At 41.7% G+C, this 13,013-nt stretch overlaps 1 protein-coding gene across 6 annotated transcripts in view; it reads left to right on the top strand.

Moving 5' to 3' along the window:
• Positions 1-13,013, top strand: part of PTPRM (protein tyrosine phosphatase receptor type M) — a 506,311-nt gene that overhangs the window by 466,450 nt on the left and 26,848 nt on the right. For all 6 annotated transcript variants that reach the window (XM_074878569.1, XM_074878552.1, XM_074878543.1 and 3 more), the window contains one exon: positions 3,171-3,268. In XM_074878569.1, coding sequence (XP_074734670.1) covers positions 3,171-3,268 — 98 coding nt within the window. The remainder of the gene's footprint in view (positions 1-3,170; positions 3,269-13,013) is intronic.

Raw genomic sequence — 13,013 nt, 5'->3', positions numbered from 1 at the left:
AACCCTACCTAGCCTCTAATGCTTTTCAATTCTGGCTGGAGACAAGTAATAATTTATTCATATGTCAGAAAATAATTTGAAAAATGTCAAGAAGAAGAGAAAAATAGAGTAGAAAAGAATTACTTTCTGAGACTTTAAGATAGGTTTTAGGGATTTTTTTTTTTCCTTTCAGTGTCCTGAACGTGAAAGAAGTTTGGAGGCTACATGTAAGAATTGGAGAGGAAAAGTAAGAAAACTCTTGTGAATACTTGAGAAGAGCAGGAAATCCGGTCAATCACTTTTAATTATGATTATCTTATCATTTGGATAGTAAGATTGAGAACAGTGTACTCAGCATTGCAGAGTAGGACATTTCTTCTAGGAGAACATTTAGAATCAAGCTTGAAAGACTTGTCAGAGCTCAGCTCTTTCTCTGGCCTGAAAAATGCTATTACTTTTTATAAAGATTTTTCTCTTTTTTTTTTTTTAATGAAGAATGACAAATTCAAAATCTTTAGGAAGTAATTAGTGTTTAGGATCTCTCCCCAGTTGTAATTTGCGATTTCAGGGTCTGAAATGTAGGAATCTTTAAATCACGAGACAAATTATGCTGTCTGTAGAAGAAAAATCAGGAATAAATTGTTGCAAGTTATCCCAGAGCTGTCAAAAAAAAAAAAGATTGTTACAAGGTGGAGCCCAACCATCTTGCATCTCAAGTGAATCTGTAGGAAAGAAAACTGAAATAATACATAAAGAAACTTGCTACATTGTCCCTCAGTTTCTGAAAAGATTCTGTCTTCTTGCAAGGAGAAAAGAAGAAGGCTGTGTACACAGAGGATCTTTTCTCACCTTTCCTGCAGCTTTACCGAAAACATATTTAGATGAACAGCCTTGAAACTTTGTATAATCCTGTGATGACAGAATGCAGTGGAGCCATTTAGATTTTCTCCGTTAAACCAGTTGGGAATCAGGATTCTTGAAGCAATAGTGTTATTTTTTGTTCTTGATCAAGCTTAAATAATCTTAATAATGTGTCGTGAACTTGCAGACTCTTTACATGACACTACTCTGTGAAAAACTGCCTTTCCCTAATCCTATTTTTATCCACACTCCTTCAAAGATGATGGCAATAGTAATTGTGCTGAATATTTGTTTGAGATTTGAGAGGAAGGGAGGAGCTATATAGAGATAGTATTTTCCTACAGTGAGTAAAATAGTCTCCTTCCTTTTACCAGTAGGAGAGGTTGACCCAAAACCTTTCTAACGCAGTTGTGACTTTAATTGTCCAGAAAGCTATATTGAATCCTACACTATTAAAACACAAGCAAGCTAAACTTTGACTATAATGTATATTAATTATCTTACTGTGACAATCAAAATTGCACTTGGACAATGTCTGTATTACATATCCAGGACACTTCCATAGAAGTAAAATGCTTATTGTAAATTTCCATATGGTGGAGAGTGATTTAACTCTTGTCATACTTCAGAATGAAATCTCACAAAAGTATCAACTGCTCTGTGCTGTAAATTAAAAGAAAAAAAAGGTGTCCAATTTTGCAGCCACAACATCAGCTTGAATTTGGTAATTTCAGAAACTGTAGTTTTAGATTCTTCTGTTATTTTTACTTCAAGATCTTGTGACATTTCTTGTGTTCTAACAGTCATAGCTTCCTGCTGGTTTAAATGACTTTTTCTCCTGTTCTATGAACTACCAAAGCAAGTAAAAGACAAGTTGAGTGACTATCGGGTAACCTGTGAAACTAACTATATATGCAGCATTTTTTAAAGTAGATAAAGTAAGGAGGAGAATACTTAACTTCTTCAAATGGTCTATGCAAATTGTGAATGATAAAATTATCCTTTGAAATTGCTGAAAATAAAAATAAATTTTAAAAATTCAGAAGTTTTAGACTATTACCATCTTTTTTCTTGAACTTGAGTTCTAAGTAAGTTACATCATAATTGTGATGTTATTTGCATAGTGACTTGGATTTGACTTGCCTATAATATCATCGAATCACAGAATGATTTGGGCTGGAAGAGACCTTCAAAGATCTTCTAGTCCAACCAACCCCCCTGCCATGATAATATAGTAGTAATATATTACTACATTTTTCACCAAGTACTTCACTTTCAGAGTGAAAATTTTATTTTCAAAGGGAGACAGAGTACCAAAACATGGGTGCCAGACTACCCAAATCTGTGAATGTATAGTTTTGTAATGATTTAAGAGTGTTGGTTTCTTCACTAGAGGAACATTTAGGCCAATACATTATCCATTTGTCCTCTAATTAGCTGATATAAGGCATTGCTCTAAATAAGCCACTAATTGTTTACTGCAGTTTGGTACTTTAGTAATGGATTCAATATGGATGTTAAGTTTATAGTACCTGATAGTATTTTACATTTATTTATTCTTCTGGGCTCAGTGATTTTAAATCAGTGTTTAAAATTGGGATGGCACACCAGACATCATGGGTAAGACCTGCAGACTAGAAACAGACAGGACCAGGCATACACAAAGTGATACGGTTGTTCTCAACATTTTACATTTCTGTAACATTTCCTGTGGGCTGGTACCCACCTTTAGCACGACACTAGAGGAAGCCTTGTGTGTTCGTCTACAAAAGCGCACAGGTTGTTGGGGAAAGCACTGCAGAGGACATGGTTGCCGTGGCATGCCAGGGTTCTTTACTGCTTTCCTCACTGTTTTGCAAAGTGATATACTGCAGCAAAAAACTATAACTTCTGTCTCTCTTCAGGAAGTACAATTTAGGAGCTGGGGTAATTTGATGGATAGTGTATACTAAGAAAAATATTAGAAATCAGGAAAGGCCACATAGTCCATTGAGGCTCATTTCGTTCCAAATATACCTTCCCTAGGTTATCATCCAGTTGTTAAGAGAAAGAGTAATGTTACCCATTTTTTATAATTCCACTTCTGGGTATTACAGAGATAAATACCTAAATGCTAGAGAACTAACTTTCTTTCAGAGCACTGTTTCAGGGGAAAAATACTTAAATGCAGATAGGTTGGATGACAGAAAAGAAATTGACCCTAAATGAAAAATATAATGATAGTGATATGAATATATGTGTATAGTCACAGTTTCTCAAAGTTCCCCAGAGACAAGCTTTCAATCATGAGACTTTCAGATAGTAACCTTTCCTTTGATTTATTGTTTCAGGACCAATGCAGGAGACAATATATGACTTTTGGAGAATGGTATGGCATGAAAACACAGCCAGCATAATCATGGTTACTAATCTCGTAGAAGTGGGAAGGGTAAGTGATTTTTGTATTTAAAAAGATGAAAGACTTCCAAGCTGTTTGCTTTTGGAAATTAAATAGCAGACCAATAAGATGCTTATATACAGAGTATAGCACATAAAATATTTATGACTGCCTGTGCTAAGAGGTTCATTATCAATTATTTTTAAACATGCCTTGGATGCTTGGTTTTGATAACATTAGCACAATGAAAAGGTAACTGATAAAGCTGCATTCTGTACAGCACAGCCTGCAAAGACTGCCAAAGAGGAAAAGCATCATATCTTTGCATATATCTCAGACATACCATTTCTATTAAGGGAAACCAGGGAATTGGTTACAGAACAAGGTATGGAGTCATCTTTTTTTAAGGGAGGCTGAGGGGAGTAATTCTGAAACAGATTTCTGAGAAAAGTAGTTAAACTATGAAATTGCACATCCTTCATAGTATATTAGTCTAAATACCTGGTTTGTTTGGGGTTTCTTTCCTGTAAGCCTTTTGGACTAAAACAGAAGAATTAGCTTTACTCATTTGTACACTAAATTTGTTGACCAGGAGGTCTTCTTCAGGAGCTGAGTAGTAAAGGAAAGCTTGAGTTACCTGGTTGATACTGTGTACTTTTCTTTCTTTGCTTAATAACTTCTGAAGTAGTTCTCCTACTCAAGTCATTATGGCTAATTTTGTTTTCACAAGTATTGAATGGAACTATTTTCTTTGTTTCTCACAACCATCAATAACTGAGTCTTTTAATTTACTGCTTTGTCTATGCACTGGTGTCTTAGTTGTCATCTGGGATGTTTTTTTCAAGAAAATTTGCTTGGGAACTGGGCATATAGTTTTCATTTGAAATGAAAAAAAAAAAAAGCCTCTGCTTTTATTACAACTACTGCAATTATTGTAAATAGAAGTGTTGAAATAAGAAGCCAAGTGCACATATCTTGGTGTGAGCCACATGGTTTTGAGAGATGTTTTTAATTTCATGCTGATGGAGTGACTGATACCCCTCTGCCCTGTGGCATTTGCCTGAGGAGAGGGAGCACTGTTTTAGTGGTGTGAGTCAAGGTGTCGAATCTTGTCTCCTTTTTAGCAAGTCCAGTTTTACACTCTCAATTTATTCTTCCTTATGTCCTTTGTCAGTTGTTAATATAAACCCTAACATTTAGCTATCTGTGTGCCCAAGCCTGCCAACAGATCAGGCACCAGTATTATTTTTAGATATAAAAAAGATGGGATTAGTGACTGCAATTAACACCTGCTGCAGGAACACATGTACGACTAATTGCAGAGACAAAAAAGGATCATGGAGGCCACTTTAAAAATTCAGTCCCTTGAGTGAGGAAGAAGGTAGAAATAGTTGGATAGTCACATATCAATTCAAAACGGATGGATTTGTAAGAATAGGCAGCTTTCCAGCAAACCTCTTCGTTAAGGCTTTATACACATTCATAAGTACCCAAGCACACAACTTAAAAAGGAATGTTTTCAGGGTAGGGATAAACAAGCCTTAGAACAAAAATAGCATGCTGCAGGAAACCACATACTGTTTTCCTAAAGTCAGTATTTGAAAGTGTCAATTAGAGTGAACTGTCAGGTATCAGCCAGGGAGACGCCAGTCTTGGTGCCAGCATTGGCAGCCTCAGCTTGCAACATTTAGGTATGCAGCAGATTCCCTTAGCAGCAAGCAACAGTTTGTGCCACCATGGAGATTTCTTCAGGGTGCAAGAGTCCTTGTGGGATACAGATCTGCGGCTTTGTTGTTTCTGGCAGTGGTAGAAATGACTTTGTTCTCACGTTCTCTGGAGGCCAACATAGGTGAGATCAGAGAGCAGAAATTGAAATGAGCTTTTAGTGGAAATGAGATCGTATGAGCCCCAGAACAATGCAGTGACTCCTCCGTCGGTGCTTCTGTCCCGCTCCCAGAGCTGGAACTATCAGCAGCAAGGAGGCATATTACAAACACACCATCTGTCCTGCAACCCCTAACACAAGCTCTGTGCTACCTTGATTAGTAATGATTTTAATGGACCTTTTGGTATCATTCATGCAGGGCAAACCCTGTAACCTTCCCATGCTTGAAGTTTTCTATTACAGTTGCTATTGCTGGTATAAGATTTATAGGGGTTTATTATTTTTATTTTTTAACCCTCTTGACCCATTGTAAGCCCAGGGGGAAAATTCCTTTGTATTTTCAGGAAAGAGGAATATCTATTTAACATGTTTGCCACACAACCTATGTCCTTCATGAATTAATCATTGAGGGGGCGTATGTGTATTTGTTTACCAGGACTGGCTGTGGATAGTCATTAAATCAGTGCTAGGAACTTGCTTCTTGCCCTGGAGCATTATGCATCAGGACTGTTTTAATTGTGGATGGAGGAATCACCATGAGGCTGTCCCTAATGCAAGCACCTGCTGCAAATGACTCAGTCCCCACATTACCCTCCAGCAGGGTCTGGGTACATCTGCCAATATCTGTCATTATCTGAGGCACACTTGTCAAAACCATGCATCCCTTTAAGCTCTTGTGTGTTCCAGCAAGGGACCCTTGTCAGTGTTTCTGGCACCTGCAGACTGCTGTGCACCTGGTATTTAAATGGCACAGAAATGTGTTTTGATTGTTTTCTCTCTTTAATGAACCCACCTGAGGGACATTTAGCTCTTTATCTAGTAGCCTGTTACCCAGTCACTCACATTTACACTGCTTGTGCGGAAAGTCAGAACTCACTTGTGCTGTTATACTAATCCATCTGCCAGAAGTCTTATCACAAAATCTGCAGGGCTCCCTAAGGACACTTTTGTACTGGTAATTTAAGCTAATGATTTCTAAACATATTTAGTCAGTTTTATGAAGACCTCATTAGAATGTGACTGTTTATTAAAAATCTAAATGAGGTCTCACAGTCATTTAGAAAAATCATTGCTGAGTTGCGTGAACAATTCTTTGATAACAGATGATGAAGCGGTTTTTAGTTAAGATTGGCCTAGGTTGACATAAGAACTTTTACAAAAAAACTAAACAAAGAAGCAGCTCTTGAAGCAGCCTTGTAAAAAAGCCTCTGTCTTCTTCATGCTGGGTTCAACAACTTTCCACTCACAATGAAGTTCACAAAAAGGGAATGACAAGTATTTAATGGTATAATATACCTACATTTTAGTTCAAGAATCAGAACTTTCCAAATCACACACTAACACTTAAAAAGTAAAACCAAGACTCATAAAAATATATCAGTGTGACCACAAGCTATTTCAAAAGAATGTATTCCATGCTCATGTTTGTAAGTGGTAGAGCAACTCACAGAATCTCACAGAATCATCTAGGTTGGAAAAGACCTTGAAGATCATCTAGTCCAAGCGTTAACCTAGCACTGACAGTTCCCAACTACACCATATCCCTAAGCGCTATGTCAGCCCGCCTCTTGAACACCTCCAGGGATGGGGACTCCACCACTGCCCTGGGCAGCCCATTCCAACACCTAACAACCCGTTCTGTAAAGAAATGCTTCCTAATATCCAGTCTAAACCTTCCCTGGTGCAACTTGAGGCCATTCCCTCTTGTCCTATCACTTATTACTTGGTTAAAGAGACTCATCCCCAGCTCTCTGCAACCTCCTTTCAGGTAGCTGTAGAGGGCGATGAGGTCTCCCCTCAGCCTCCTCTTCTCCAGACTAAACAACCCCAGTTCCCTCAGCCGCTCCTCGTACGACATGTGCTCCAGACCCTTCACCAGCTTCGTTGCCCTTCTCTGGACACACTTGAGTAATTCAATGTCCTTTTTGTAGTGAGGGGCCCAAAACTGAACACAGGAATCGAGGTGCGGCCTCACCAGTGCCGAGTACAGGGGTAAGATCACTCCCCTGTCCCTGCTGGCCATGTTATTTCTGATACAAGCCAGGATGCCATTGGATTTCTTGGCCACCTGGGCACACTGCTGGCTCATGTTCAGCCGGCTGTCAATCAACACCCCCAGGTCCCTCTCTGACTGGCAGCTCTCCAGCCACTCCTCCCCAAGCCTGTAGCGCTGCTGGGGGTTGTTGTGACCCAAGTGCAGCACCCGGCATTTGGCCTTATTGAAACTCCTACAGTTGTCCTTAGCCCATCGCTCCAGCCTGTCCAGATCTCTCTGCAGAGCCTCCCTACCCTCGAGCAGATCAACACTCCCACCCAACTTGGTGTCGTCTGCAAACTTACTGAGGGTGCACTCGATCCCCTTGTCTAGATCATCAGTAAAGATGTTAAACAGGAGTGGCCCCCAAAACCGAGCCCTGGGGGACACCACTCGTGACCGGCCGCCAACTGGATTTAACTCCGTTCACCACAACTCTTTGGGCCCGGCCATCCAGACAGTTCTTTACCCAGCAAAGCGTGCGATCACCCAAGCCTCGAGCAGCCAGTTTCGCCAGGAGAATGTTGTGGGAAACAGTGTCAAAGGCCTTACTGAAGTCAAGGTAGACAACATTCACAGCCTTTCCCTCATCCAATAAGCAGGTCGCCCTGTCGTAGAAGGAGATCAGGTTTGTCAAGCAGGACCTGCCTTTCATAAACCCATGCTGACTGGGCCTGATCATCTGCTTGTCCCGCATGTGTAGTATGATGGTACTCAGGGTGAGCTGCTCCATCACCTTCCCGGGCACCGACATCAAGCTGACAGGCCTGTAATTTCCTGGATCATCCTTCCAACCCTTCTTATAGATGGGCGTCACATCAGCCAATTTCCAGTCTGTCAGGACCTCCCCGATCAGCCAGGACTGCTGGTAGATGATGGAAAGCAGCTTGGCAAGCACCCCAGCCAGCTCCTTCAGCACCCTCGGGTGTATCCCGTCTGGTCCCATAGACTTGTGTGTGTCTATGTGATGCAGTAGGTCACTGACTGTCTCCTCCTGGAATGCGGGGGGGTCGTTCTCCCAGTCTCTGTCTTCTGGCTGAGGAGGCTGGATTCCCTCAATACAACTAGTCTTGTTATTAAAGACTGAGACAAAGAAGGCATTAAGGACCTCAGCCTTCTCCTCATCACTTGTTACCATGTTTCCTCCTGCATCTAGCAGGGAATGGAGGCTCTCTCTGGTCTTTCTTTTGCTACTGATGTACTTCTAGAAACATTTCTTGTTATCCTTGATTGCTGAAGCCAGAGTAATTTCCAGCTGGGCTTTAGACCTCCTGATTTCCGCCCTGCATAGCCTCACAGCATCTTTGTAATCATTGTGAGTGGCTAGCCCCTTCTTCCAAAGGCTGTAAACTCTCCTTTTCTCCCTGATCCCAGCCAAGCTCCCTGTTCAGCCAGGGTGGTCTTCTCTGTCGCCAGCTTCTCTTACAGCACCTGGGGACAGCCTCCTCGTGTGCCATTAAGACTTCCTTCTTAAAGAGTGCCCAGCCTTCTTGGACCCCTATACCCTTCAGGATCGTCTCCCAAGGGATCCTTTCAAGCAGGTGCCTAAGCAAGACAAAGTCAGCCCTTTTGAAGTCAGGATGTCAGTTCTGCTTAGCCCTCTCCTGACCTCTCTAAGAATAGAGAACTCAATTTCATGATCGCTGTGCCCTAGTCAGCCTCCGACCACCACATCATCCACCAGTCCTTCTCTGTTCACAAAGAGGAGATCCAGCAGGGCACCTTCTCTGGTTGGTTCACTCACCAGCTGTGTCAGGAAGTTGTCTCCCACACATTCCAGGAATCTCCGAGACGGTTGTATTTCCAGCAGATGTCTGGGAAGTTGAAGTCTCCCACAAGAACAAGGCCAAGCTATTGTGAGATTTCTCCTAGGTGCCTACAGAATATTTCATACACCTCTCTGTCCTGGGTGGGTGGCCTATAGTAGACTCCTACTACAACATCTGCCCTGTTGGCCTTCCCCCTGATTCTAACGCAAAGACACTCTACCCTGTCTTCACTACACTTGTACTCAAAGCAATCATAACAGTCCCTAACATACAGCGCCATCCCACCACCTCTCCTTCCTTGCCTGTCCCTCCTAAAGAGCTTGTAGCCATCAACTGGGACACTCGAGTCATGGGAGACATCCCACCATGTTTCTGTAATAGCCATGATTTTCCTGTTGCATCATGGCTTCAAGCTCCTCCTGTTTGTTACCCATGCTGTGTGCATTGGTATACATGCACTTCAGATGGGCTGATGTTTTCCCCCCTTCCCCCTTCAAACCTAGTTTAAGCTCTGTCAATGAGCCCAGCTAACTCCTGCCCCAAGATCCTCTTCCCACTCTGGGACAGGTGCATTCCATCTAATGCCAAAAGGTCTGGTGCCCTGTATACCAACCCATGATTGAAAAATCCAAAGCCCTGACGGTAACACCAGTCTCAGATCCACAAGTTCATCTGTTGAGTTCTCCAGTATTCTTCTTCATCCATCCCCCCAACTGAAGGGATGGAGGAGAACACAATTTGTGCCCCCGACCCCTTAATCACTTTCCCCAAGGACCTGAAATCTCTCTTCATTGCTTTAGGACTTCTCCTGGTAATGTCGTCACTACCTACCTGAAAAAACAGGAGAGGGTAGTAGTCCTTGGGTCTCACTAGAGCGGGGAGTTTTGCCTTGAGGTCCTTGACACGGGCCCCAGGGAGGCAGCAGACTTCCCTATGAAGCAGGTCCGCTCTGCATATGGGGCCTTCGATACCCCTCAGAATGGAGTCACCCACTACCATGACTCTTCTGGGGTTCTTTTTAGAACTGGTTTTAATACCTGGTCTAGAATGACCCAGCCTTGGTGGACCTTGGTCTTCCTCCTTGTTTGTCTCACTTTCTTCCTTCTTCTCTTCTTCACTCAAAAGTTCCAGGGCCCCGAATCTATTGTGAAGGGACACCATGGAGCGTGAGGGAAGTCGGGAGAGGATTTTCCTGCCTCCCTGAGCAGGGACCTGTTTCCAGCCTCCCCCATCTCTTAGGTCCCCTCCTTCTGCCTGGTAGCAAGAGGATGAGGGATTACCTACCTCGTTTGGAGCCTCCAAACTGAAGATAGTAGTGTAAGTTCAGACATCTTTTCCTGAGAGACTTAGCATTAAGACCTGAGAGACTGATGGATTATTCTAGAATAAACAAAACTTTTTATCCCACCAGTGTAGGGACAATCAGAAACTAGACACAAGAGAACGTCTTGCTTACTCCATGAGACTGCTCTGGAGTACAGGCTCCAAAAGGCAGAGCTGGATCCTTCTGTGGAAAGCAACAGGAACTGGATCAAGGTCTTTATGTAGTGGCCAAAGACTCAGGTTGCTTCTTGAAGTATTTCAGTATTTGCACACATTGAAACATTTCTTTCCTCCTTAAAGAGTTATGTTGGGAAGACCTAGAATATATTCGATTGTGTCATCTAGCTGCCACCTCCATCTTTGATCTTGTTGGACTGGTTGGCTGAATCAAACTTGGTATGTCACATCATTTGTCATTTGTCAGTAGTCACTTTCTCTCCCACTCCTTGTTTTTGCTTGAGGCGGAAGAAATTTAGTAATATCTGATTAATAAATGGTGAAATGCACTGATGAAATTCAGTGGAGGTGGTTGATATATAAATGCATGGCAAGGACTCATGATTGTCTGTCATGCTTTTAGTATAACAAAGTATTTACAAAAAAAAATCACTAGGAATAATTATAAAATATAAAACCTCACCCCAGGAGCATAGTAATTACAGTAATTAGAGTTTCTCAATTATTATCCAGAATTAGAAAACAGCCAGTGCTAATAGTATTAATAAGCACACAAAAGACCCTTTTTTTGAAAGGAGGCAAGGTTGACTACAGTAGAATGGATGTGACACAAACAGGGGAAAGAAGGTCAGCTATAGACTGGTAAATAGCACCTATGCCTGCACACACACACCTTAGCGCTACTGAAACAGCCTCTCACTGCCATCTTACCTCTCAGAAGTGTTGTGCTTGTTGGATAGAGCTTATACTTTTACAGAGTATCAGTGAGAGTAAAAGAAAACAATCATAATTTAAAACTATTGTTAATCTTTCAAGTCAGTGAAACCTTCTAGTCATCAAAACAGATTTCAACTTTCTAGACTTCTAACCAGAAATAACAAATTGGCATTACTCCATTATGCATAGTAGCAGGGGAGGAGCCTTTAGGGAAAAAAATTGGCTGTTGTTCTTCACAAAAGAGAAGGATGGACTCTTTGCAATCATTTAATAAAGATGTCCCCAGATTAGCAATGTTAGCATCATCAAACAGGACATCAACCTACAAGCATTCAGCAGCGTCCCATGCCACTCAAAACAGACATCATTTCAGCTGTCAGTGTTTTGATGCATTCTCATTTCCAGTAGAAGCTGTGTTTCAAAGAATGTGAATCAACAGAGATTAGTATCTTAATGCTCCCTAATCCAATTGAGATAATTCACTTTGAGAAGTAAATAAAAGAGGTTTAAGGATACACGAATGCATAGACTCCCTTGTTGGGCTAGCTGCTGAAGTGCTGCCGAGGTGTAGTATGCAAGTATAAGTGCAGTTAGCAAAAGAAGGCTTCAAGTTCTTTGAAATGTCAAGGCTAGCGAAATGGCTTCATCACTGCAAGTCTCCTCACCTCAGCAGTCTTGTGAAATTAATCTCTCAGTCTCCCTGTGAAGGAAGAAGCACCAACACAGTTTTACCTTACCCGGTAGAGTAACATGTAGAGCTTTCTAACCTAACATCATATGATCAGGTTTTAGAGCCAGAAGGCAATCCGCTAACTTGGTGGTACTCTGTAGCTCAACTAATGGCATGATTTTGATCTTGGAATGGAAGCGTGATTCAGAGCACAGTCTGTTCTGCTTGATGCAGGCACATCAGGTCCTCAGAGCACAGGATCTGAGCAATATGCCCATGATTTCGCAGTTGTGTAAGGCATTGAGACAGGCTTCGAGGAGCTCCAGCTAATTCTGTAACCACCCTTAATCTTGGCATGGGACCACCTTTCTCATGTGTTCTGTGCTCAGCCTTTTTTCCTCCAGGGCTGTACTAAGGTGCAGTAATTTACAGCCTTTTTTAATGACGAGTAGGAGACAAAGTTCCCTCAACATAAGCAATGAAATAGAGGCAATACATATTCTTCTGTTGGTATTAGTAGTGGAGGCAGGAACACTGCAACAGCTTTACCTTGGGTTACCATTACCCTAAAGCAATTCTTCTAGACTGATTTTTTTTTTTTATGACCAAAGGAAGGCCACACCATGGGTTTGGCCTGTAAGCTTAATTTCATGTAACCCAAGGTACCAGGTTGATGGCATGCTAACAGTGTGCCTGGCTCCAGAATAAAGGGATCTCACTCATTCCCTCAGGTGGAAAGCATTAGTGTATGGCTACTACTGGACACATCCAGAAAGCCAGCTATTCTGGGCAGAAGTTGAATGAGAGTGCATCCACCAGGCAAGCTAGGATTGTGCAGCTGGGGCAACATAGGCCAGCAGAAGGTGGAGAATTATATCAGCTCTGAGTCATCACTGGAAGAAGTTAGACTGAGCTAGTAAAATTCATGGAGACCTCTCTCTCCCTCTGGGAGCTGTGAACAGCATAAAGACTTCTGCCTCTACACAGACCCATTCATCTGATGGTGCCAAACAGTATCTTAAATGTTGTATTTCTCAATACTCTTCCACACCTCTTTTAGAAAACTGTAAAATGAGATATAAATCAGTTAACTGACTTGCTCAAAAGCAAACAAAGAAAATGAAGAAAAGAAAGACTAGGTTTTATCTTCTGTCAAAGGTTGTTTTATAACTTATAAAATGTTCTTAAATCACAATACATTTTTTGTTTGAAAAGTATTT

Source organism: Strix uralensis, chromosome 1 (genome assembly GCF_047716275.1).
Source record: "Strix uralensis isolate ZFMK-TIS-50842 chromosome 1, bStrUra1, whole genome shotgun sequence".
NCBI classification, from domain to species: domain Eukaryota; kingdom Metazoa; phylum Chordata; class Aves; order Strigiformes; family Strigidae; genus Strix; species Strix uralensis.
Note: the sequence above shows the minus strand (reverse complement) of the source record. Positions and strands in the feature narration are given on the sequence as shown.